Genomic DNA, 27031 nt, shown 5'->3' with positions numbered 1-27031 from the left:
TGGCCTGGAAACATTTTCCCCATTGCTTGGGGATTAATGTTAGGCTCCTTGCTACTTATGCAAATTTCTATAGCCAGTTTGAATTTCTCCCCAGAAAATGGGTTTTTCTTTTCTCCTTTTTTTTTTTTTGAGACAGAGTCTCGTTCTGTTGCGCAGGCTGGAGTGCAGTGGCATGATCTCAGCTCACTGCAAACTCCGCCTCTTGTGTTCAAGCAACTCCCCTGCCTCAGCCTTCCAGGTAGCTGGGATTACAGGCACCCACCATCACGCCTGGCTAATTTTTGTATTTTTTTAGTAGAGACGGGGTTTCACCATGTTGGCCAGGTTGGTCTTGAACTGCTGACCTCAGGTGATCTGCCCACCTTGGCCTCCCAAAGTGCTGGGATTACAGGCATAAGCCACCGTGCCCGGCCTGGGTTTTTCTTTTCTATTGCACAGTCAGGGTGCAAATTTTCCAAACTTTCATGCTCTGCTTCCCTTATAAAACCGAATGCCTTTAGCCACACCCAAATCACCTCTTTAATGCTTTGCTGCTTCGATTTTTTTTCCGCCAGATACCCTAAATCATCTATCTTAAGTTCAAAGTTCCACAAATCCCTAGGGCAGGGGTAAAATGCCACCAGTCTTTTTGCTAAAACATAACAAGAGTCACCTTCTCTTCAGTTCCCAACAAGTTCCTCATCTCCATCTGTTACCACCTCAGCCTGGATCTTACTGTTCATATCACTATCAGCATTTCTGTCAAAGCCATTCAACAAATCTCTAGGAGGTTCCAAACTTTCCCACATTTTCATGTCTTCTTCTGAGCACTCCAAACTGTTCCAACCTTTGCCTGTAACCCAGTTCCAAAGTTGTTTCCACATTTTCAGGTATCTTTTCAGCAATGCCCCACTCTACTGGTACCCATTTACTGTATTAGTTCATTTTCATGCTGCTGATAAAGACATACCTGAGACTGAGAAGAAGAAGAGGTTTAACTGGACTTACAGTTCCACAAGGCTGGGGAGGCTTCAGAATCACAGCAGGAGGTGAGGTGAAAGGCACTTCTTACATGGCAGCAGCAAGAGAAAATGAGGAAGAAGCAAAAAGCGGAAACTCCTGATAAACCCATCAGATCTTGTGAGACTTATTCACTATCACGAGACTAGCACAGGAAAGACCAGCCCCCATGATTCAATTACCTCCCCCCGGCTCCCTCCCGCAATACATGGGAATGCTGGGAAATATAATTCGAGTTGATATTTGGGTGGAGACACAGCCTAACCATATCAAGTAGCTATACTTATATCAGACAAAATGGATTTTAACTATAAAAAGAGTTAAAGAAGGTCATGATATAATGATAAAGGGGTCAATGCAGCAAGAGGATATAACAATTGTAAATATATATGCACCCAACACTGAAGCACCCAGATACATAAAGCAAATATCAACAAAAAACATTGGACTTAATCTACACTACAGACCAAATAGACCTGATAGACATTTACCGAACATTTCACCTACTGGCTATGGAATACACATTTTTCTCCTCAGTGCATGAATCATTTTCAGGGATATACCATATTATAGCCTCAAAACAAATCTTAAAACATTCCAGACATTTAAAATGATATCAAGTATCACCAGAAGGGTACAGCCTCCCTCCTGGCTGCTTTCACAGGCTGGTGTTGAGTGTCTGTGGCTTTTCCAGGTGCACAGTGCAAGCTATCAGTGGTTTTACCATTCTGGGGTCTTGAAGACTGTGGCCCGCTTCTCACAGCTCCACTAGGCAGTGCCCCAGTGAGGACTCTATGTGGGGGTGCCCATCCCACATTCCCCTTCCACACTGCCCTAAGCAAAGGTTTGCCATGAGTGCCCTGCCATGGCAGCAAACTTCTGCCTGGACATCCAAGCATTTCCACACATCCTGTGAAATCTAGGCAGAGGTTCCCAAATCTCAATTCTTGACTTCTGTGCACCTCTACAAAAAATACAAAAAATTAGGGAGGGATGTGGTGGCACATGCCTGTGGTCCCAGCTACATGTGGGGCTCACACACAAGAATCACTTGAACTGGGAAGCAGAGGTTGCACTGAGCCAAGATCACGCCACTGCACTCAAGCTTGGGCAACAGAGTGAGGCTCTGTCTCAAATATTAATAACAATAAGATAAAATGAAATAAATAAATAAAAAGATCATTCATCATGACCAAGTAGGGTTATACCAGGGATGCAAGGATGGTTCAACATACATACAAGTCAATTAACGTGACACATCATACCAACAGAATGAAGGAAAAAACCATATAATCATTTCAAATGATGATGAAAAAGCATTTGATAAAATTCAATATCCCTTCATGATAATAATTCTCAAAAATCAGGGTACAGAAGGAACATACTTCAAAAGAATAAAAGTCACATGACAGACCCACAACTGGTATCATGCTGAATGAGGAAAAACTGAAAGCCTTTCCTCTAAGATCTGGAAAATGACAAGGATGCCCACTTTCATCACTGTTATTCAATATAGTACTAGAAGTCCTAGCTAAAGCAATCAGACAAGAGACAGAAATAAAAGGCATACAAATTGGAAAAGAAGAATTCAAATTACCTTTGTCTATAGATGATACGATCTTATATTTGGAAAAACCTAAAGATTCCACCAAAAAACTATCAGAACTGATAAATTCATTAAAGTTACAGGATACAAAATCAACATAAAAAATCAATAGCATTTCTACATGCCAACAGCAAACAATTTAAAAAAGAAATCAAGAAAGTGATACGATTTCTAACAGTTACAAATAAACACTGAGCAATTAACTTAACCAAAGAAGTGAAAGATCTCTATAATGAAAACTATAAAACATTGATTTAAGAAATTGAAGAGAATGCAAAAAATATGGAAAGATATTCCACAGTTTATGAACTGGAAGAATCATTATTGTTAAAAATATCCATACTAACCAAAGCAGTCTATAGATTCAATGCAATCCCTATAAAAATACCAATGACATTCTTCACAGAAATAGAAAAAACAATCCTAAAACTTATATGGAATCGGCCAGGAGCGGTGGCTCAACCCTGTAATCCCAGCACTTTGGGTGGTGGAGGTGGGCGGATCACCTGAGGTCAGGAGTTCAAGACCAGCCTGGCCAACATGGTGAAACCCTGTCTCTACTAAATTAGCTAGGCGTGGTGGTGGGTGCCTGTAATCCCAGCTATTTGGGAGGCTGAAGCAGGAGAATTGCTTGAACCTGGGAGGCAGAGGTTGTAATGAGCTGAGATCACACCATTTGCACTCTAGCCTGTGCAAAAGAAGAAGACTTCGTCTCAAAAAATAATAATAATAATAATAATAATAATAATAATAATAATAATAATAATATGGAATCACAAAAGACCCAAAATAACCAAAGATATCCTAAGTAAAAATAACAAAACTGAAGGAATCACATTACCTGACTTCAAATTGTACTACAGCACTATAGTAACCAAAGGAGCACGGTAGTGGCATAAAAACACATAGGCCAACAGAACAGAATTGAGAACCCAGAAATAAATCCATACATCTATAGTGAACTCTTTTTTTTTTATTTCTTTGAGACAGGGTCACACTTTGTCATGTAGGTTGGAGTGCAGTGGTGAGATCTTGGCTCGCTGCAACCTCTGCCTCCCAGGTTCAAGCGATGCTCCTACTTCCACCTCCTGAGTAGCTGGGATTACAGGCGCCCACCACCACGCATGGATAATTCTTGCATTTTTAGTAGAGACAAGGTTTGACCATGTTGGCCAGGCTGGTCTTGAACTCCTGACCTCAAATAATCCCCCCACCTCAGCCTCCCAAAGTGCTGGGATTACAGGCATGAGCCACTGTGCCCGGCCAACAGTGAACTCAGTTTTGACAAAGATGCCAAGAACATACACTGGAGAAAGGACAGGCTCTTCAATAAACGGTGCTGGAAAAACTGAATATCCACATGTAGATGAATGAAATTACACCCTTCTCTCTCACCATATGCAAAAATCAAATAAAAGTGAATTAAAAAACTAAATCTAGGACCCCAAACTATGAAATCACTAAAAGAAAACATTAGGGAAATTCTCCAGATATCATTCTGGGCAAAGATTTCTTAAATAATACTCCACAAACACAGGCAACCAAAGCAAAATGGACAAATGAGATCACATCAAGTTAAAAAGCTTCTATATAGCAAAGGAAACAATCAACCAAGTGAAAAGACAACTCACAGAATGAGAGAAAGTCTTTGCAAATTATCCATCTGACAAGGGATTAATAACCAGAATATATAAGGAGCTCAAACAATTCTATAGGAAAAATCTAATATTCTGATTTTAAAATAAGCAAAAGATCTAAATAGACATTTCTCAAAAGAAGACATACAAATGCCAAACAGGTATATGAAAAGGTGCTCATATCATTGATCACAGAAATGCAAATCAAAACCACAATGAGATATCATCTCACCTCAGTTAAAATGGCTTTTATCTAAAAGACAGGCAATAGCAAATGCTGGAGAGGATATGGAGAAAAGGGAACCCCCGTACACTGTTACATTCCCACTGTTGGTGGGAATGTAAAGTAGTACAACCACTATGAAGAACAGCTTGGAGGTTCCTCAAATAAAGAAAAATAGAACTACCATATGATCCAGCAGTCCCACTGCTGGGTATATGCCTGAAAGAAAGGAAATCAGGCCAGGTGTGATGACTCATGCCTGAGGCCTGAGGTCAGGAATTTGAGATCAGCCTGGGCAACATGGCGAAACTCTGTCTCTACTAAAATACAGAAATTAGCCGGGTGTGGTGGCAGGCACCTGTAATCCCAGCTACTTGGAAGGCTGAGGCAGGAGAATCGCTTGAACTCAAGAGGCAGAGGTTGCAGTGAGCCAAGATTGTGCCACTGCACTCCAGCCTGGGTGAAAGAATGAGATTCCGTTTCAAAAAAAACAAGCAAACAAAAAACAGACTACTTTCATGATAGATTACTGCATTCACAGTTAACAAAACAGACAGTGAAGACAACATTTTGAGTAAGCAAGCCCTCTGATAACCCTTAAAAGTCACACCAAGATAAGCCTATACTACTTACTCCTATGACCTGATGATACTATACATTCTGTAAACACCATGTGAATACAAAATCAAGTAAAAAAAAAAAACTCCCACCTGTTGCCAAAGATAGTCTCCCAAAAACCACCAATAATGGGTACAGATTCCAAAGTTTCTATTCCTCTGACTTTATCAGAGGTGTTATTTCCATTTTCTCGGCTCCCATCACCATTTACAGTTTTTCGCAATTTTCTACAAAAAAAATTTCAATAACTTCAGATTATTCAAGACCCTATTTCTGCCCAAAATATCCCTATAGAAAATTATACTGACAAATTACTACCTAAAATCAAGTATAGTTTAACTTCATATACTGAGGATAAATTATGCAAGAACTTTTTGATTTGAGGGCAAAACCAGATTCCAAACCAAAGTCCTATGCTACCATTTTGTTCATTCATTAAAGAAATAGAACTGCTATTCAGAATCTACTAAAAAAAAAATTTCCACTTGTATGACCAAAAGTCTGTTCAGGCACATTCAACACCACTAGCAGAAGGAGCAATTTCTTTAAATATGGACGTTAGGAATCTACCTCTTATGGCACATTTTATAAGGGGAACATAGAATAACAGCAACTGATCACTTTTTATTGATATCCTATATAATTAAAAGATATATACTATATATATATCAATAAGACATAGCATAGCATTTTATTTCCTTAGAAAACATTCAATCAATTTAACTGAACTTACAAGAAATCTTCTTTTTTAGAAGTTTTAAAAATAACATTCAAAAAGAAGAATACGTTGAAATTCATTGCACCTAATGGAAAATTCTTATTTAGTAATTGCTTACGCAGGCAAATATCTACAGATATTCTGAGGGAGGATAACATAACTTTTGGAAGGTAACACTGCATATACCTAAGAACATTTAAACAGTTCCAAAACTCACATATACCATATAATCGATTAAAATATAATATGAATTCAATATGTAAAGAAAAGCCAAATCAATCCTTATTAAAAGTTTAGACAGCTGGGCGCGGTGGTTCACGCCTGTAATCCCAGCACTTTGGGAGGCCGAGGTGGGTGGATCACCTGAGGTCAGGAATTCCAAACCAGCCTGACCAACATGGTGAAACCTCGTCTCTACTAAATTCAAAAAAAAAATTAGCCAGGCATGGTGGCACACGCTTGTAATCCCAGCTACTTGGGAGGCTGAGGCAGGAGAATTGCTTCAACTCGGGAGGTGTAGGTTGCAGTGAGCCAAGATTGCACCATTGCACTGCAGCCTGGGCAACAAGAGTGAAACTCTGTATCAAAAAGAAAAAAAAAAAAGTTTAGACCACTGAGAAGTCAATTCTTATTACACACTTTTGAAAAAAGGTAAAATTTTGGTAGGGCTAACCAAATGTACCAAGATCCTTGTTTACAGTGAATTTTCACCAAATTTTGATTAAGACTGAATTTCAAAGAGAATGCTTTCTTTAAAGACAATATATAAGATAAATTTTAATAAAGAATAATATAGTATATAAAATTTCCTTTTAAACAGCTGTACTGAATGACAAAAATCCCAAACTGGAACTGAAAGTTTATAACAAGGTTTCTCAGCATCAAGGAGAAAAATGCAAAGTAATGCATTCATTTCCTAAGCCAAAAAATAATGAAAAAATACACAAACGAGGGAGATTTTAAATTAATCAAAGGCTTTATAAATCTTTATAACACCTCTCCCAGAAAATATACAACTACAGTGTAATTTCTCATCTTACCTTCTTCTTCGATTTCCATTGTTTCCTGATGGTCTTGTTATCTGCGTAGACACAATTTGACAGTGGACAGTTCCCATGAGTAGCATAAGGCACAAGGGTCCAAGTACTTCACTTATGTTCACAATAGGCATCATCAAATATAAGACAATTGCTATAACTGAAAAGAAGAGGTTTTAAGATGTAAAACATTAGATCTCATCTTTCAAATTAATTCTAAAAACTATACAGTTTCTATAAAAATCCATCATTTAAAAAAGTACATAAATAAATAATTTCCTACAACACCCATCCAGTTGCACATTAGTGGAGTGAAAACCTGAAGCCCTAGATCCCTCGGCAAGTGAAGAATGCTGTGTTAAAAGGATTTACCTTTCTGGCAGCATGATAATTTAGATATTTCAAAAGGGTTTCCACCGCAAAAACAACTAGATGCTGTATACAACACGCATGTTGAAATGTGTTGCTCTAAGGAAGAGTATTTTCCAAGGCTACACAGAAAGCAAAGAGCAAAGATGGAAACTGAATCCAGGTAGTCAGGCTCCAGAGTCCTCACTCTTAACTATGTTGCCTTTTCATTTCATATATAATGAAGAAGAAATACATATATGTGTGTGTGTATATATATATGAAATGCAAATCAAAGCATATATATAAAAGGTTTAAAGAAGCAAATGAAATGGAAAAATATCAAAAAGTATCTCCATATTTTAACATATTTCAGATTTTCACATAAATAGTAATTCTTGTGCTACACAAACTATTCCTGTGTAGAGAAAAAGAAAGTTACCTATTTCATGCCCTAATAAAATCCCAATACTTAAACACAATAATGAAAGTACCCAGACAATAAACTATAGACCTTGTTGACTTGAGAATGTGAATATAAATTTACCACTAAAAAGTAAGCACCGTGAAGACAAGGAGTTTTTTCTGGTTTGTTCACTGCTATATCTAAAACCAGTACCTGAAGCACAGAATAGACACTCAGTATTTGTTGGATAAATGATTGAAATACTATCAAAGTGAATTTGACATTTAAAAGTAGAAAATTTATCTCAGCATCTAGAGGAATATTTGGCACAGACACAATAGGCTTAAGTATTTGTTGACTCAACTGAATTAATGTAAAAATAATTTCATACAATGTAATTTTGATCACATCTGTACAAATCATCTCAATTTTGACAGTTATGTAGTAAGAATTTGATTGGCAGCTGGGCATGGTGGCTAACAACTGTAATCCACACACTTTTTTTTTTTTTTTTTTTTTTTTTGAGACAGAGTCTCACTCTGTCACCCAGGCTGGAGTGCAGTGGCACGATCTCAGCTCACTGCAAGCTCTGCCTCCCAGGTTCACGCCATTCTCCTGACTCAGCCTCCCGAGTAGCTGGGATTACAGGTGCCCACCACCACGCCCAGCTAATTTTTTGTATTTTTAGTAGAGACGGGGTTTCACCGTGGTCTCGATCTCCTGATCTCGTGATCCGCCCACCTCGGCCTCCCAAAGTGCTGGGATTACAGGCATGAGCCACCGTGCCCAGCCTTCCCAGCACTTTTTGAGGCCTGGTGGGTAGATCACTTGAGCCTAGAAGTTCAAGACCAGCCTGGGCAACATGGCAAAACCCCATCTCTACAAAACTCCAAAAATATTAGCTGAACATGGTGGCATGCGCACCTGTGGTCCCACTCCCAGCCTACTCAGGAGGCTGAGGTGGGAGGATCACCTGAGCCCAGGAAGTTGAGGCTGTAGTGAGCCAAGATCGTACCACTGCACTCCAGACTGGGCAACAGAGTGAGACCTGTTCTCAAAAACAAAAAAAAAATTTTTGGTTGGTGAAGCAAAAATGGACAAATGGGGTCACATCATGTTAAACCAAGATCATGACACTGTACTCCAGCCTGGGTGACAGAGCAAGACTCCATCTCAGGGATGGGGTGGGGGTGGGAGTGGGGAGGTGGGGCAGGGGAAGCTTCTACACAGCAAAGGAAACAATCAACCAAGAGAAGAGACAACTCACAGAATGAGAGAAAGTCTTTGCAAATTATCCATCTGACAAGGGATTAATAACCAGAATATATAAGGAGCTCAAACAATTCTATAGGAAAAATCTAATATTCTGATTTTAAAATGGGCAAAAGATCTGAATAGACATTTTGCAAAAGAAGACATACAAATGTCAAACAGGTAAATGAGAAGGTACTCACATCATTGATCACAGAAATGCAAATCAAAACCACAATGAGATACCATCTTACCTCAGTTAAAATGGCTTTTATCCAAAAGACAGGCGATAGCAAATGCTGGAGAGAATATGGATGAAAGGGAACCCCCGTACACTGTTGGTGGGAATGGAAAGTAGTACAACCACTATGAAGAACAGCTTGGAGGTTCCTCAAATAAAGAAAAATAGAACTACCATATGATCCAGCAATCCTGCTGCTGGGTATATGCCCGAAAGAAAGGAAAATGGTGGCTGGGCACTGTGGCTTATGCCTGTAATCCCAGCACTTTGAGAGGCCAAAGTGGGCGGATCACTTGAGGTGAGGCGTTCGAGACCAGCCTGGGCAACATGGTGAAACCCTGTCTCTACTAAAAATACAAAAATTTGCCGGGCATGGTGGCAGGCGCCTATAATCCCAGCTACTCGGGAGGCTGAGGCAGGAGAATCACTTGAACCCAGGAGGCAGAGGGTTGCAGTGAACTGAGATTATGCCACTGCACTCCAGTCCCTGGGTGACAGAATGAGACTCTGTCTCAAAACAAACAAACAAAAAAGAAGAAGAGAAAGGAAGGAAATCAGTATATCAAAGAGTCACTCCCACACTTGTTGCAGCACTGTTCACAATAGCCAAGATTTGGAAGCAACCTAAGTGTCCATTAGCAGATGAATGGATAAAGAAAATGTGGTACATATACACAACGGAGTACTACTCAGCCATAAAAAAGAATAAGATTCTGTCACTGGCAACAACATGGATGGGACTAAAGGACATTATGTTAAGTAATAAAAACCAAGCACAGAAAGACAAACTTCACATGTTCTCACTTATTTGTGGGAGCTAAAAATTAAAAAGACTGAACTCAAGGAGACAGAGAGTAGAAGGCTCTGAGGCTGAGAAAGGTAGTGGGGGTGGAGTAGGGGATGTGGGGATGGTTCATGGGACAGAATGAAAAATACCTAGTATTTGACAGCACAACAGGCTGACCTATAGTTAATAATTTAATTGTACATTTAAAATGAACTATAAGAGTATAACTGGATTGTTTGTAACACAAAGGATAAATGCTTGAGAAGATGAACACCCTACTTGCCATGATGTGATTATTATGCATTGCATGCTTGTATCAAAGAATCTCATGTACCTTATAAATATATATACTTACTATATACCCACAAAAATTAAAAACCTAAAAAAAAGAAAAAAAAGAATTTGGTTGGCATTTGATCCCAGTTCCTCGGAGGTAACCTCTAAACCCTTGAATTTCCTAAGTGACAGAAGTACCTTTGCTATTCATTGTGGGCCCCTTGTGCCAAGCCTGATAGTTTATGCTAACAAGGTACCTAAGGATGGCTGCTGGTCACCCCAAAAAGACCAACTATGTGATTAAAGGCTTGGGTCTTTGAGCCATAGGAGACCTCTGAGGAGTAAAGGGGGATGGAGACTGCGTTCAACCATATGTCAATGATCCCATCAATCAAGCCTAAATAATAAAGTCTCAATAAAAACTCTACATACCAAGGCTAAGGGGAGCTTCCCTAGCGGGGTGGCAATACTGTGCATATTGCTACCTGAGGACAATGGAAGCATCCTGTTTGGAACCATCCCAAACACTCCTATACCTCTCTTCTCATTTATATTCTGTTGCTATAATGAAACTATAATTGTAAGTTTAGTACTTTCTGGAGTTCTGAGAGTCATTCCATCCAATCATCAAATCTGAGGGAATGCCTGGGGGACTTAAAACTATAGCTACCTGGTCAGAAGTGAGAGTGACCCTGGCGACCCCCAAACTTGAGGCTGGTATCTGAAGTGAGAGCAGTCTTGTAGAGGATGGTGCCCTAAACCTGTGAAGTCTGGCCCAACTCCAGGTAACAGTAAAAAAAAAAAGCATTGTATTAAAAAAAATACACACGGCTGGGCGTCGTGGCTCAAGCCTGTAATCCCAGCACTTTGGGAGGCCAAGACGGGCAGATCATGAGGTCAGGAGATCGAGACCATCCTGGCTAACACAGTGAAACCCCGTCTCTACTAAAAAATACAAAAAACTGGCTGGGCGAGGTGGCAGGCACCTGTAGTCCCAGCTACTCGGGAGGCTGAGGCAGGAGAATGGCGTAAACCCGGGAGACAGAGCTTGCAGTGAGCTGAGATCCGGACACTGCACTCCAGCCTGGGCGACAGAGCCAGACTCCGTCTCAAAAAAAAAAAAAAAAAAAAAGTCATGTATTTTCAGCAGCAGCAACAAAGACAAAATATTTACATTTCAGGTGGAAATCTCTAAGTATCTCTCAATAGATGAATGCATAAGTTAAACATAGTATATACATACAATGGAATACAATTCAGCCTTTAAAAGGAAGAATTCTGAAACATTCTACATGGGCAACCTCGAGGATATTATGCTAAGTGAAATAAGCCAGTTGCAAAAGGACAAATATTATATGATTCCGCTTATATTACGTTCCCAGAGTAGTCAAAATCATAGAGACAAGGTAGAATGGTGGTTGCCAGGGACTATGGGTAGGGGAAATAGGGAGTTTAATGGGTATGGAGTTTCAGTTTGGGAAGATGAAAAAATTTCTGGAAATAAACGGTGTTGATGGTTGTATTCCAATATCAATATACTCAATGCCACTGAACTCCACACTGAGAAATGGTTAAGATGGTGTATTTCATGCGGTGTACATTTTACCACCAAAAAAAAAAAAAAAAAAAAACTGAATTTAGTAAGATCTAAGGGGGCCTTATAAGAAAAAAATCCAGGGCTGGGTGTGGTGGCTCACACCTGTAACTCCAACACTTGGGAGGCTGAGACAGGAAGATCACTTGATCACTTGATGCCAGGAGTTCAAAGACCAGCCTGGGCAATATAACAAGAGCCCATCTCTAAAAATGAAAAATAAAAAACACCAGCTGAGTGTGGTGGCACACCCCTACTGTCCCAGCTACTCAACAGGCTGAGGCAGGAGGATTGCCTGGGCTCAAGGCTGTAGTGAAATACCATCAGGCCATTGAACTCCAGCATGAGAGTAAGAGTGAGACCCCATCTATATTTAAAAAAAAAAAAAAAAAAAAAAAAGAAAGAAAAAAATCCTGCAAAGCTTTACTGAGGGATAAATAGAAGTCCCGATTAAGGCCAGGCACTGTGGCTCACGCCTGTAATCTCAGCACTTTGGGAGGCCGAGGTGGGAGGATTACCTGAGGTCAGGAGTTCAAGACCAGCCTGGCCAATGCAGCGAAACCCCGTCTCTACTAAAAATACAAAAAAATTAACCAGGTATGGTGGCACGCACCTGTAGTCCCAGCTACTCAGGAGGCTGAGGCATGAGAATCGCTTGCACCCAGGCGGCAGAGGTTGCAGTGAGTCGAGATAAAGCCACTGCACTCCAGCCTGGGCAACAAGTGAGACTCCATCTCAATTAAAAAAAAAAAAAAAAAGGAAGTCTCGATTAAAAGGAGAGCGATATCATATTTCTGTATAGCAAAGAGAATATTGTAAAGAAGTCAAATTTTCTGTCCATCCTCCAAAAATATATGTATACATCTATATTTGTATATGTGTGCTGGGGATAGGGGATAATCAGAGAATTCCAATCCAAATTCCTGTATTGTGGGGTTTTTTGGTTTTAATCATGATAAAATAATGCTAAACTATTTTAGAAATGATAAACAAGAAAGCATGAGAAAAAATGTGGGAAAGCAGAATAATAAAGAAATACTTGGCCAGGCACAGTGGCTCAGGCCTGTAATCCTAGCACTTTGGGAAGCCAACGCAGGTGGATCATGAGGTCAGGAGTTTGAGACTAGCATGGTCAACATGGGGAAACCCCATCTCTACTAAAAATACAAAAATTTGTCGGGTGTAGTGGCACATGCCTGCAAGTCCAGCTACTTGGGAGGCTGAGGCAGGAGAATTGCTTGAACCCAGGAGGCAGAGGTTGCAGTGAGCTGAGGTCACACCACTGCACTCCAGCCTGGGCAACAGAATGAGACTCCATCCCAAAAGAAAAAAAAATTTCCTGCTCAATGTTAATCCATATTAAATAGCTGTAGTAATGAAGGCAGTGTGGCACAGATATGAGAATAACCAGAAATTAATGGTACAGAGTATGTAGTCCAGAAACACACCATGGCAAATACGAAAATTTAGTATATGGCACAGATATGAGAATAACCAAAATTATTTATGTGCCATTTAACATATGGCATAGAATAACCAAAACTGACAGTACAGAATATGTAGTCTGGAAACAGACCATGGCATATATGCAAATTTTCTCTATATATGATGTAGTATCTATCAACAAGGAAGGAATAAATAATGTAATAATAAATATGTGGAAAAAATACTTAAATTTCACCCTTACAAGTGACCAAGGAAATGCATATTCAACAAGCAAAATATTTTTTGCGTGTCAAATTAGGTAACAATTTTTTGTTGCGGGTGTGGGCAGAGATGCAGTCAGGGTCTTACTCTGTCAGCCAGGCTACAGTGTAGTGATGAATCATAACTCACTGTAACCTCAAACTTCTGGGCTCAAGTGATCCTCCCACCTCAGCCTCATAAGTAGCTGGAACTACAGGCATGCATCACCACGCCCCACTAATTTTTTAAACTTTTTTTTTTCTTTTTTGTTTTTTGTAGAGATGGGATCTTGCTATGTTTCCTAGGCTGGTCTCAAACTCCTGGCCTCAAGTCTTCCCACCTCAGCTTCCCAAAGTGCTGGAATGACAGGCTTGAGCCACCGCCCCCCACCTAGATAACAATTTTAAAATTATAATAATGCTGGTAAGATCATGGTAAAACAAATATCCTCATCTATTGCTTTCCAAAAACTGTGCCACCAGCAATTTCACTGTATGTACTAAAACCCTTAAATGTCCGCATTCTTTGATCTGTTAATTCTATTTCAAAGAACAAATTCTAAAGAAATAATATAAAATAAGGAAAACTTTGTTCCTGATGGCATTATTAATAGAAAAAACATAGAAACAACCTAAATGCCCACAATATGGGAAGATGCTATAAAGTATGTTCCCAACAAAATTCATATTGAAATCCTAATCCTTAATGTGACCATATTAGGAGATGGGACCTTTGGTAGCTGATTAGGTCATTAGGGCAGAGCTCTCATGAATGAGATTAGTAACCTTATTAAAGAGACTCCAGAGAGCTCCTGTGCCCCTTCAGCAACATGAGGACCCAGAGAGAAGCAGACCCTCACCAGACACTGAATCTGCTAGTGCTCTGATCTGAACTTCTCAGCCTCCAGAACTGTGAAAAATAAATTTTTGTTATTTATAAAGCACCTAGGCCATGATATTTTTGTTTTTTCAGCCCAAGTGGCATAAGACAGAAATTGGTACTGAGAATGGGGGTCCTACTATAACAAATACCTAAAAATGTGGAAGCAGCTTTAGAAATAGGTAATGGGTAGAGACTAGAAGAATACTGAGGTACACAGTAGAAAAAGCCTAGATTGCCTTAAACCTTTTTAAAAGAGATTCTGGTGAGGAAATCAGAAAGAAAAGGACGCCAGGTGCAGTGGTTCACACCTGTAATCCCAGCACTCTGGGAAGCCATGGCAGGTGGATCACCTAAGGTCAGGAGTTTGAGACCAGCCTGGTCAACGTGGTGAAACCCCATCTCTACTGAAAATACAAAAATTAGTCAGGCATGGTGGCAGGCGCCTGTAATCCCAGCTACTCGGGAGGCTGAGACAGGAGAATCGCTTGAACCCGAGAGGCGGAGGTTGCAGTAAGCCAAGATCGCGCCACTGCACTCCAGCCTGGGCAACAGAGCAAGAGTCTGTCTTGAAAAACAAAATAAAACAAATAAAAACAAAGAAAGAAAAGAGGGGAGCTACAGAAAAAGCCTCAGTCTTCTTAGAGAATACCTAAGTAACCACGAACAGAGTATTGGTAAAATACGAGGTAAAGTCCATTCTGATGAGGTCTCAGATAGAAATGAGAAATAATATGTTATTAGAAACTGAAGGAAAAACAATCTTTGTTACAGAGTGGTAAAGAACTTGCTGAACTGTATTTGTGGTCTAGGATTCTGTGGAAAGTGAAACTTGCAAATGATGAAACTGCATATTTAGCTGGGGCTATTTCTAAGCAAAGTGATAAAGGTGCAGCTTGGCTCTTCCTATGTGCTTACAGTAAAATGTGAGAAGAGAGAAATGACTTAAAAGAATTATTAAGCAAAAAGGAAGCATTAACTTAAAGATTTGAAAAGTTATCAGCCTATCCACATTGTAAAAAGTGAGAAAGCATGTTAGGGAGGTCCCCAGTCACATATAACCAGTTGGTAAGTTTGGGGATGAGTGCCCTCATGGAAGTGGCCTTATAAAATGACTCCTAAGAGCTCCCTTGCCCCTTTCACCACATGAGGACACAGCAAGAAGACTGACACCAGTGAATCAGAAATCAGGTCCTCACCAGATACCACATCTTCTGGCACCTTGATCCTGGACTTCCTAGCCTCCAAAACTGTCAGAAATAAAGTTGTGTTGTTGATAAGCCACCCAGTCTATATTTTTCTTATAGCAGCCTGAACAGACTCAGACAGAAAGGTTACATAAATTATAGTACTCTTACATAATGGACTACTAAAAAGCTATATAGGCCAGGTGTGGTGGCTCATACCTGTAATCCCAGAACTCTGGGAGGCTGAAACAGGAGGATCATCTGAGGTCAGGAGTTCAAGACCAGCCTAGCCAACATAGTGAAACCCTGTCTCTACTAAAAATACAAAAATTATCCAGGCATGGTGCTGTGTGTCTGTAGTTCCAGTTACTTGGGAGGCTGAGGCAAGAGAATCACTTGAACCTGGGAGGCAGAGGTTGCAGTGAGCCAAGACCGCACCACTATACTCCAGCCTGGGCAACAGTGAGACTCTGTCTCAAAAAGAAAAAAAAAAAGGCAGTCATATAAAGATGTTTATAAATCCATATGATACATATGACTACATATGATAGCCTGTACAGACATTAAAATGATAGTTTTAAATGATAGTATGTCCACATGATGAATGATTATGCAGCCATTAAAATGATGGTTATGAAGACTTAATTTAAATCAAGTAAAATTTAAAATTCGGTCTTTTATTGACACTAACTACATTTTGAATACTCAATAGCCACATATGGCTAAGTAGCTACTATACTGGGCAGCACAGATGTGGAACACTTCCATTACAGATATTCTAATAAATGACACTTTCACAACTTAAAAAATATTAAACCTATAGATTTGTAAATATATACATTTTTCACTCTATAACTTAAAAAATTTTTTAACTGACACAGATAAAAGAAAAAAAAAACATAATTCTTTCACCTTAACCCAACTTTCTCCCACTCTTTGTTCTAATTCATGCCTTTTTGCACAGTTGTAACCACAGTACATACTGCCTACTTCCTTGGTAGACAATGGGGATACATTCGTAAAGAGAATACACTGGGTCTCTGCACACAGTTAGAAAACATCAGGTAGTGATGTGTAACCCAGAAATTAAAATTGATTCTTATGATAGTGACTAGAGGGTATTAGGACTACTTAGAAATATAGATAGGAATGGTCTCTTTATGGAATTTACATCCCAGCTGAGATTTAAAGGTGAGAAAAAAGCCAGTCATTTTAAAAGCCTTAAGAATGCTTCAAACAGCCGGGTGCAGTGACTCACACCTGTAATCCCAACACTTTGGGAGGCTGAGGCGGACGGATCACCTGAGGTCAGGAGTTTGAGACCAGCCTGGCCAACATGGTGACACCCCATCTCTACTAAAAATACAAAAAATTGTATTATAGGTGGCGCACACCTATAATCTCCACTACTCGGGATGCTGAGGCACGAGAATCACTTAAGCCTAGGAGGCAGAGGTTGCAGTGAGCCAAGATCGCACCATTGCACTCCAGCCTGGGAAAAAACAGCCAAACTCCAAATGCTTCAAACAAAACAAAATAGCTGTGTGTGAAGAACAAAAAAAAGGACGTTATGCCTAGAGCCAGCACAAGCAGAGTGGTAAGAAATAGAGAAGATGATGTCTGAGAGGGGAACATGGACCAGGTCCTGCAGGGCAGTATAGGCCATGGTAAGAACTTTGGATTTTTATTCTAAGGTCAACAGAAGTCACTACAGGGTTTTAAGCAGGAAAATGACATTATATGGCTTCTGTTTTTAAAAGATTTCGTTAATCACTGTGGAAAGAATGATTGGTAGAAAGAAGGCTCAGAGTAGATGTTATTCCAGTGGTCTAAGCAAAGAAATGCTGGTGTTGTGAACAATGATCATGGCAGCAGAGACTGAGATAAACAGAGTGACAAATTTGGGAGAAGAATTCACAGACTTGGTGACAGATTACATGTGAGAGTTGATGGTAGGGTAGAGTAGGAAGCTTTCATTTTTCACCTGAATACTGGGTGACTGATGGTATCATTTAATGAATTGGAGACACAAACAGGAACAAGTTTACACACACATGCACATGTGTGCAGCGTACACACACACGAGTTCCATTTTTTTATATAATTAAGTTCAAGATACCATATGGTATCTTGATACCAGATTTATATAATTAAATCTCCATATGGAAATGTCAAGCAGGCAATTAGATTTATAAGTCTGAAGTTCAGCAGAGAGATCTGGCCTGAAGATATAGACTTGGGAATCATCTGTATATCAATTATATTTAAAGCAACAGGCCTTAATGAGACTACTTAAAGAACAGAACCTAGGGTGCAAACTTTAGGTAATCCAATATTCAGGCTGAACGTGGTGGCTCACACCTGTAATCCCAACACTTTTGAGCCCAAGAGTTCAAGACCAGCCTGGGCAGCATGACAATACCTGGTCTCTACAAAAAAATACAAAAATTAGCCAGACACAGGGGCATACACCTGTAGTGCCAGCTACTCGGGAGGCTGAGGTGGAAGGATTGCTTGAGTCTGGGAGGTCAAGGCTGCAGTGAGCTGTGATCATGCCACTGCTCTGGCATGGGTAAGAGAGAGAGACCCTGTCTCAAAAACAAAAACAAAAAACACACATACCCAATTTCAAAGGCTCAAAGGTCAGACACAAGAAAAGACAGAAAAGGCCTGGCCAGTGAGACAGGTAGAAAGAAACTCAAGTGAAGAGAAAGAGTTACACAAGTATGTTTGCTCTAATGTAGCAGACAATTTTAAGATGAACCCCGAATGGCCTATGTTTCCTCACTTCTGCGTACTTTAAACCGTCAAGTGAAAGGGTAAACATAAAAACAGTAGATAATTATTTAATAGCAAAAGCAGCAAAAAGAAACTGTCATTGCTTATTCCAACTTTGCCAATTACCTTGCATGAAATAAAGTAGTAACAGCCAAACAAAGATTCTTAGAGAGGTAACCTGAATCCACCAATTGCTGAACAATGGAAAAAATACAACTCGAACAAGCCCCTTCCGAGTCAGAGATGTCCATGGAATTTCAGGTTTTGCTTTGGCAAATGTTGACCCTTTAAACATACAATAAAACAAAACATCAAACATTTATATACACTGTATTGATGCCCACCTGTAGCACTACATTAAAAACAGATGAGTGCAAACATCAGCACAAAACCTGTTCAGTTAAAAAAAAAGAAAAAAGAAAAAACCCTCTTAGATGTTTGTTAAATGTAATAACTTCTTGCCTCAATCACTAGGACAGAAGCTCAAAATAAGTCAGGCTTACCTGAATGTTAAACAACCTATTTATCTAATTACACAACAGCAAGTCTCTATGTTCATCCCTCTTTTACATGTATGCATGTAATTTACAGAGCCACACAGTACTAAGGCAGAGGTAGAAAAAGTGCTAAAGCCTGAATTATGAGAGTAAAGTATTACATTTGGAAATTAAAGTACACCATCATATAGAGAAGATATTAAAAATTAGGCATCACTGTGAAATAATATAATAATGTACATAAAAAACAATTTAGAACTAACCTCTGATTAAGTCAACGTCAATCAAGTCTGGCTTTATGTGGCCCATCTTTTTTGGTTTGTTTTTCAAACCCTAGATAAAACAAAACAAAAACAAAACCAGAAATAAATAAAAGCCCTTTTATTTACTTTTTCTTTTTTTGAGACGTAGTTTCACTCTTGTTGCCCAGGCTGGAAAGCAATGGTGCAATCTCGGCTCTCACTGCAACCTCTGCCTCCCGGGTTCAAGTGATTCTCCTGACTCAGCCCCCTAAGTAGCTGGAATTACAGGTGCCCACCATTAAGCCCGGCTAATTTTTTGTATTTTTAGTAGAGATGGGGTTTCACCATGTTGGCCAGGCTAGTCTCAAACTCCTGACCTCAGGTGATCCACTCACCTCGGCCTCCCAGAAGTGCTGGGATTATAGGTGTGAGCCTCTGTGCCCAGTCAGAAAAGCCCTTTTAAATACAAAAAATAAACTTAAAATTTTTTTTCTCTATATCTGATTCCCTTTTACTAGGGACACTTTAATCCTAAAGCTCCTTAAAGGAACTTGCCATTAATACACATTTTGTTTTAGTTTTTAATCCTCTCCACTAATGCATCCATATACTTTATCACTTTTTAAAATATTTGAACAGTGCCAACAGATCAATACATGAAAAGTAATAGCCCCCGAGCCATCTCTCCTCTCCTCTGAATTTTACTCCTCAAAAACAAATAACTTTCATCTTTTTTTTGCTCTACTATTTTTAATTGACACGTTATAATTGTGCACATTTATGGCGTAGAATGTGATATTTCAATACATGTATACAATGTATAATGATCAAACTGTATCACCTTGAACATTTATCATTTCTTTGTGTTGGGTTCATTCAAAATCCAACCTGCTAGGTATCTGAAAACATATAACAAATTGTGGTTAATTATAGCCACCTCACATTGCTACAGAACACTAAACCTTATTCCTATCTAGCTGTACTTTTGTATTTGTTAACCAACCATTGGCTTATCTGTCGTTCCCTCCCTCTTACACTTCCCCACCTCTAGTAACTACTATTCTACTCTCTACTTCTATGAGATCAACTTTTTAGCTTCCATGTATGTGTGAGAACATGAAGTATTTATCGTTCTGTGCCTGGCTTATTTCACTCTGCATAATGTTCTCTATTTCCATTCATGTTGCCGTGAATGACACAACTTCATTCTTTCTTACAGCTAAATAATATTCCATTGTGTATATATACCATATTTTCTTTATCCATTCATCTGTTGATGGACACATATGAATTCCATGTCATGACTTTTGTGAATAATGCTGCAAGAAACATAGGAATACAGATATCCCTTTGACATATAGATTATCTTTCCTTTGGATATATACTGAGACTGCTGGATCACATGGTAGTTCTATTTCTAGTTTATTGAGGAACTGCAATACTGTTTTTCATAGTGGCTGTACTAATTTACATTCACACCACCAGTGTATAAGAATTCCCCTTTCTCTGCATCCTTGCCAGTTTTTTTTTTTTTTTTTTTTTTTTTTTTTGTCTTTTTGATAATAGCCATTCTAACTAGGCTGACATGGTATCTCATTGTGGTTTGATTTGCATTTCTCTAATGACTGGTGATATCAAGCATTTTTTCATATACCTGTTGGCCATATGTATTGTCTTCTTTTGAGAGATGTCTATTCAGCTCAATCGTCCATTTTAAAATTGAAGTACTTGGATTTTTGCTATTGAGTTATTTGAGTTCCTTATATATATTAATCCTTTTTCAGATGAAAAGTTTGCAAATGTTTTCTCTCATTCTGTAGGTTGTCTCTTCGATCTTGATTGTTTCCTTTGCTGTGCGGAACATTTCTAGTTTGATACAATCCTATTCGTCTATTTTTGCTTGTTACCTGTGCTTCTGAGGTCTTCTCTATAAAATCTTTACCCAGACCAATGTTCTGAAGCATTTCCCCTATGTTTTCTTCTAGCAGTTTCAGGTCTTAAATTTAAATCATGAATCTATTTTGGCTTGGTTTTTGTATATGGTGAGAAATAGTGGCCAGGCACAGTGACTCACCCCTGTAATCCCAACACTTTGGAAGGGGCCAAGGCGGGAGGATACCTGAGGTCAAGAGTTTAAGACCAGCCTGGCCAACATGGTGAAACTCTGTCTCTACTAAAAATACAAAAAGTGGCTGGGCATGGTGGTGGGTGCCTGTAATCCCAGCTACTCAGGAGGCTGAGGCAGGAGAATCATTTGAACTGGGAACGTGGAGGTTGCAGTGAGCTGAGATCACACCACTGCACTCTAACCTGGGCGACAGAGCAAGACCCTGTCCCTTAATTTAGAAAATAATAATAAAATAATTTGTACATGCTAATTCTTAATTACATCTTGAAAATTAGATATTCAATCATTAAAATTAATGCCAAAATTAAAGGTTACAATAATTCGCTATTTACCTATTATGGTTGCTGAGCCAGTATTGATCTTTAGCTTTGTTTACACAGATGCAGTCAATTTCTCTTGTGAATCCTATATATTTCTATTCAACTCACCATAAGCTGTAGATTTTACAGAAAAATGTTCTAAAATCTCAAGTGTAATAAAATTAAAGAAGGAATCAAAATTTGAAAATGAGGCAACTGAAGGAAAAACCCTTTGAAGAAACACATACACTAATTTTTGAAATATGCATAATTTTCATGAGAATAACAATTATCTTGTATGCTATATTCAAAATCAGAAATTAAAAATTTAAAGGTAAAAATATTACTTTATACCTTTTTGGACATTTGTTCCAGCGCTAAGCTTTCTGGACATTTGTACCAGTGCTATTCCCCATCACTTTAGAGTCAAAATAATCTTTCTACTTTCTTTGCTTTCTAGACTTTTCTCCAATAATGTTACAGAGTTAGAATTAGCATTAACTAGAGGTAAAATTATCCAAATCTCCCTTAGCAATAGAAACACATTTATTCATTCACTCAGCCAAAAAATATTCTACAAGTATCTTCTATATGTCAGATACTCTGCTTGAGCTAGGTATAAAACAATAAGTCAAAACATGGCTCTATCTTCAAAGAATGTACAGTATAGAAGGGAAGACAAACGATAAGACCAAATGTACAAGGGTTTCTCAGGAAAATGCCCTCTGAATCTCCCCATTTTTTTATTTCCTAAAGGGACAGAAATCATTAATAAATTTATGACCACTGATCTCAAGGAAGATTAGAAAAGTCACCATATACTGCTGTATATTTTGTACTGAGGGAGAGTAAAAACCACATTCCATACTTTTGTTTTAGAATCCTTCTGCTTTATCTTCCACCGTGCATGTATGTATAAGAGGAAGTACATGCCAGGCACTATCCTAAGCACTTTCACATATAGTCATGCATCACTTAATGTCAGGGATACATTCTAAGAAATTCATCTTTAAGTGATTTCACTGTTGCCTGAACATAGCTTACTACACGCCTAGGCTATATGGCAGCCTATTGCTCCAAGGCTACAAATCTGTCTAGCATATTACTATACAGAATATTTAGGCAATTTTAAACACTGTGGTATTTGTGTCTAAATCTAGAAAAGGTATAGTAAAAATATGCTATAAAAGATAAAAAATGGGGCTGGGCATGGTGGCTCACCCCTGTAATCCCAGCACTTTGGGAGGCCAAGGCAGGAGGATCACCTGAGGTCAGAAGTTCAAAACCACCCTGGCCAACATGGTGAAACCCCACCTCTACTAAAAATACAAAATTAGCCGGGTGTGGTGGTAGGCACCTGTAATCCCAGCCACTCAGAAGGCTGAGGCAGGATTGCTTGAACCCGGGAGGCTGAGGTTGCAGTGAGCCAAGATCGCACCATTGCACTCTAGCCTGGGCGACAAGAGTGAAACTCTGTCTCAAAAAAGAAAAATAAAAAACAAAAAATTGTACACCTGTATAGGGCACTAATGAATAGTGCTCTCAGGACTGGGAGTTGCTCTGAGTGAGTCAGTGAGTGAGTGGTCAATGAAAGTAAAAGCTTAGGACACTGCTGTAGTACACTATTGTAGACTTAATAAACACCGTAAACATAGGATACACATTTTTTTAAATCTTCCTTTCTACAACATTAACTTTTTTTTTTCTCTGAGACAGAGTCTTGCTCTGTTACCCATGATATAGTGCAATGGCACGATCACAGCTCACTACAATCTCATTCTCCTGGGCTCAAGCAATCCTCCCACCTCAGCCTCCCAAGTTTTTTTTTTTTTTTTTTGTAGAGAAGGGGTCTTGCTTTGTCACCCACGCTGGTCTCAAACTCCTGGTCTCAAGTGATCCTCTTACCGTGGCCTCCCAAAGTGCTAGAATTATAGGCATGAGCCACCTCACCCAGTCTGTTCTATAATAACTTAACCTTAGATTACTGTAATGCTTTTACTTTACAAGCTTTATAGTTTTTTTAAACTTTTTGACTCTTTCGTAATAACACTTAGTTTAAAAACACACATTTTCTTTTTATCTTTATAGGCTTTTTTCTTTCTTCTTTTTTTTTACTTTTTAATTAAAAACTAAGATACCAACACACACAGCCAAGGCCTACATAGTGTCAGGATCATCAATATCACTGTCTCCCACCTCCACATCTTGTCCTACTGTAAGGTCTTCAGGGGCAATAACACACAAGGAGCTGTCATCTCCTATGATCATAATGCCTTCTTCTGGAATACCTCCTGAAGGACCTGCCTGAGACTATTTTACAGTTAACTGATTTTTTTAAATAAATAGAAGGAGTCCACTCTAAAATAACATTGAAAAGTATAGTACAGTAAATATATAAACCAGTAATATAGTCATTTATTATCATTATCAAGTGTTAGGTACTGTACGTAACTGTATGCTATACTTTTTATGACTGACAGTGCATTTGGTTTGTTTACTCCAGCATCACTCTAAACACATGAGTAATGTGTCATGCTATGACTTTATGATGGCTACAAAATCACTAGGCAATAGGAATTTTTCAGCTCCATTATAATCTTATGGGACAATATGAGGAGCATCAATGACTGAAACATCATTATGTGGCACATGACTGTACTCAACTTGACTCATTTAGTCCTCACAAATGTCCTATGCTATTGGTACCTTTATTATGCTCACTTTACAGATGAGGCAACCAAGGCAGAGATTCCAATCCTGTCATTCTCATTACAAAGTCTGTGCTCTAACCACTATACTATCCTGCCTTTTGCTATATGACACAAAATGCATCCCTAATCAATGTAGAGAGAGGTTTTGTTAAATCAAACAAGACTGCTTAACTTTGAGAGGTTCAATGGGCATTAGGAGTGGATTTTCTTATTGGCCACAACCTCTACCTCAGCAGTCCAGGAAAAGGTTGTAGGAGAGAATCAGGATAATCACTAGTTGCCAGAGTAGTGGTAGGGGAATTCTCTGCACATCCCCAGCTGTAGGCTGTATGCAGCCCTCTTGTTTGCCCCCAACATAACTGTGCAACATCATCACAAGCTCAGAACCACTTGACAAATGAAGTGCCCACTTTTTGGAAGAGGAACAAAAACACTGGAGGTATTGATGCAATAAAATTGGACTTTGTATTAAACAAGGAATAAAAAACAAGTGAAACCCTATGACAAATCTCCATTTCCTAGTGTGCTGAAATTTTCTATTTTATTACCATCAAAAGAATTGAACTATTTATACAGTCTGGTGCAGAGAGGGAAGTTACCCCTGATTTGGGGCATATGATAAACAACAAAACAACAATTACAAGGCAAGTGTAGCACTATAGGAACATCCATAAAGGACACCTAATTCACATTTAAGAAGTCCAAGAAAGATTTCCACAAAGAAAAGTAGTATCTAACCTGATACCTGAAGGATGTATAAGAACTTGTAAAGTTGCACATGGTATATAGCAAAATGAGGAATCAAGAAACACGCCTGTAATCCCAGCACTTTGGGAGGCTGAGGCAGGCAGATTCCCTGAGCTCAGGGAGACCAGCCTGGGCAACATGGTGAAACCCCGTGTCTACTAAAATGCCAAAAATGAGCCGGGAATGGTGGCATGAGCCTGTAGTACCAGTTACTCGGGAGGCTGAGGTAAGAGAATTCCTTGAACCAGGGAGGCAGAGGCTGCAGTGAGATGAGATCGTGCCACTGCACTCCAGCCTGGGTGACAGAGCAAGACTCTGTCTCCAAAGAAGGGAAAGGAAGGGAAGGAAAGGGGATGGGGGGGAGGGGAGGGGAGGGGAGGGGAGGGGAGGGCAAGAAAGAAAGAAAAGCATATGAGAGGACCCAGGAATAAGAGATAGCATGGTAAAAACTAAAGTAAGTTTGAGAAGGCCTAAAGCACACAGTGGAAGTGAAAAGAGGTCAAGACATGGGTAAGAGGTAAACTTGTGAGATGAGAAGAAGTCATAATGTGAAAACTATAATCATGCTAGAAGTATGATTTTATTGTAAGGGTACTAGGAAGTCAGGAAACAGTTTTAAATATGAGAAAAATAATCAAATTTGTATTAAAACAGAAACCAAAAAAACAACAATCTGGCTTCATTATAAAGAACAGATGGAGGGTAAGGAGAGATAGGAAGCAAAAGAAAGCAGTTAGAAAGTTAAAAAACCTACTCCAGTAATCTAATCAGAAGTGGATAAAATTTTTCTATAAAGGGCCAGATGGCATTTCAGGCTTTATGGACCATACCAGGGGTCCCCAACACCCAGGGCATGGAATAGTGGTCCGTGGCCTGTTAGGAACCGGGTTGCACAGCAGGAGTTGAGTGGCAGGTGAGAGAACAAGGGAAGCTTCATCTGTATTTATAGCCACTCCCTACTGCTCGAATTACCACCTGAGCCCTACCTCCTGTCAGATCAGAGGTGGCATCAGATTCTCACAGGAGTGCAAATCCCATTGTGAACTGCACATTCAAGGGATCTAGGTTGCGTGCTCCTTATGATAATCTAATGCCCGATGATCTGTCACTGTCTCCCATCATCCTCAGATGGGACTGTCTAGTTGCAGAAAAACAAGCTCAGGGCTACCACTGATTCTACATTATGGTGAGCTGTGTAATTATTTCATTATATATTACAAGGTAATAATAGAAATAAAGTGCACAATAAATGTAATGTGCTTAAATCATTGCAAAACCATCCCCCCAGTCCACAGAAAAACTATCTTCCATGAAACTGGTCTCTGGTGCCAAAAAGACTGGGGACTGCTAGACTATACCATCTCTGTCACAACCACTCAACTTAGCCACTGTAGCCCTACAGCAGACACAGACATTGAATATAAATATGTAAAGCAATAAACCTGGCTGGGTTCCAGCTAGATTTGCACATAAGCAATAGTTTGCCAACCAGATGAGTAGACAATAGGTCAGACCAGGTAATTAGAAGTGTGAACTGGGAAGAGTACTCATATTCAAAAGATATTTAGCAGGTATAATCCAGAAGTATTGGTAACTGAAAATGTGAGATTAGTGTCAAGGTGAAGAACTCTAAACCCTGACTTTAGTATTTTAGCAATTCACTGAATAGGAACGGTAAGAAAACAAAAAAGTATTGGGTCACGGGAGGAAGGTCACATTCAGCTCACACTCCACTGGCCAAGCAAATCCCATGACTAAGGTGGAAGTCTGTGGGGCCAGGAAGAATTCTCCTCTTATAGGAAGGCACTGCAAGTCACATGACAGTAAGTGCAGCCATATAATCTTCTTACAGGAAAGAATAATTACAGGTAGTGAATAATTAGGAAAATTACTATAATATACAGTTAAGTCCATCTGACTCTAAAGCTCTTGCCTAAATGCTGATGAGATTTGTTGGTTTTGGCACCGGTATAAATAAAGCATATTGGTATAGCCAATATACCTAAATACTCATATACCTCTAAATATACCTATCTCATATGGAAATATATGTATAGCCTATTACTCAGGTAACATCATTTAATATATTATTTGGTTTTGGAGGAAAAATGTTTTAAAATTAAATCTTTATTTGTA

The 27031-nt window shown here is 39.2% G+C and overlaps 1 protein-coding gene across 15 annotated transcripts in view; it reads right to left on the bottom strand.

Annotated features, from left to right (window-relative positions):
• Positions 1-27031, bottom strand: part of PHTF1 (putative homeodomain transcription factor 1) — a 60899-nt gene that overhangs the window by 21803 nt on the left and 12065 nt on the right. For 12 of the 15 annotated variants that reach the window (XR_002733791.2, XR_002733789.2, XR_002733790.2 and 9 more), the window contains 4 exons: positions 19032-19101; positions 18398-18556; positions 6842-6998; positions 5176-5310 (listed from right to left, as the gene is read on the bottom strand). Coding sequence is in view for 10 of the 15 variants with exons in the window: in XM_026456709.1 (XP_026312494.1) it covers positions 5176-5310; positions 6842-6998; positions 18398-18556; positions 19032-19101 (521 nt within the window). In the remaining 5 variants the exon portion in view is untranslated. Of the gene's footprint in view, positions 1-5175; positions 5311-6841; positions 6999-18397; positions 18557-19031; positions 19102-19851; positions 19910-27031 lie in introns of all 15 variants that reach the window. The other 3 variants (XM_023222805.2, XM_031936416.1, XM_023222809.2) reach the window with 2 other exon arrangements.

The sequence above is a fragment of the Piliocolobus tephrosceles genome, chromosome 1, assembly GCF_002776525.5.
Source record: "Piliocolobus tephrosceles isolate RC106 chromosome 1, ASM277652v3, whole genome shotgun sequence".
In the NCBI taxonomy this organism is placed as follows: Eukaryota; Metazoa; Chordata; class Mammalia; order Primates; family Cercopithecidae; genus Piliocolobus; species Piliocolobus tephrosceles.
Note: the sequence above shows the minus strand (reverse complement) of the source record. Positions and strands in the feature narration are given on the sequence as shown.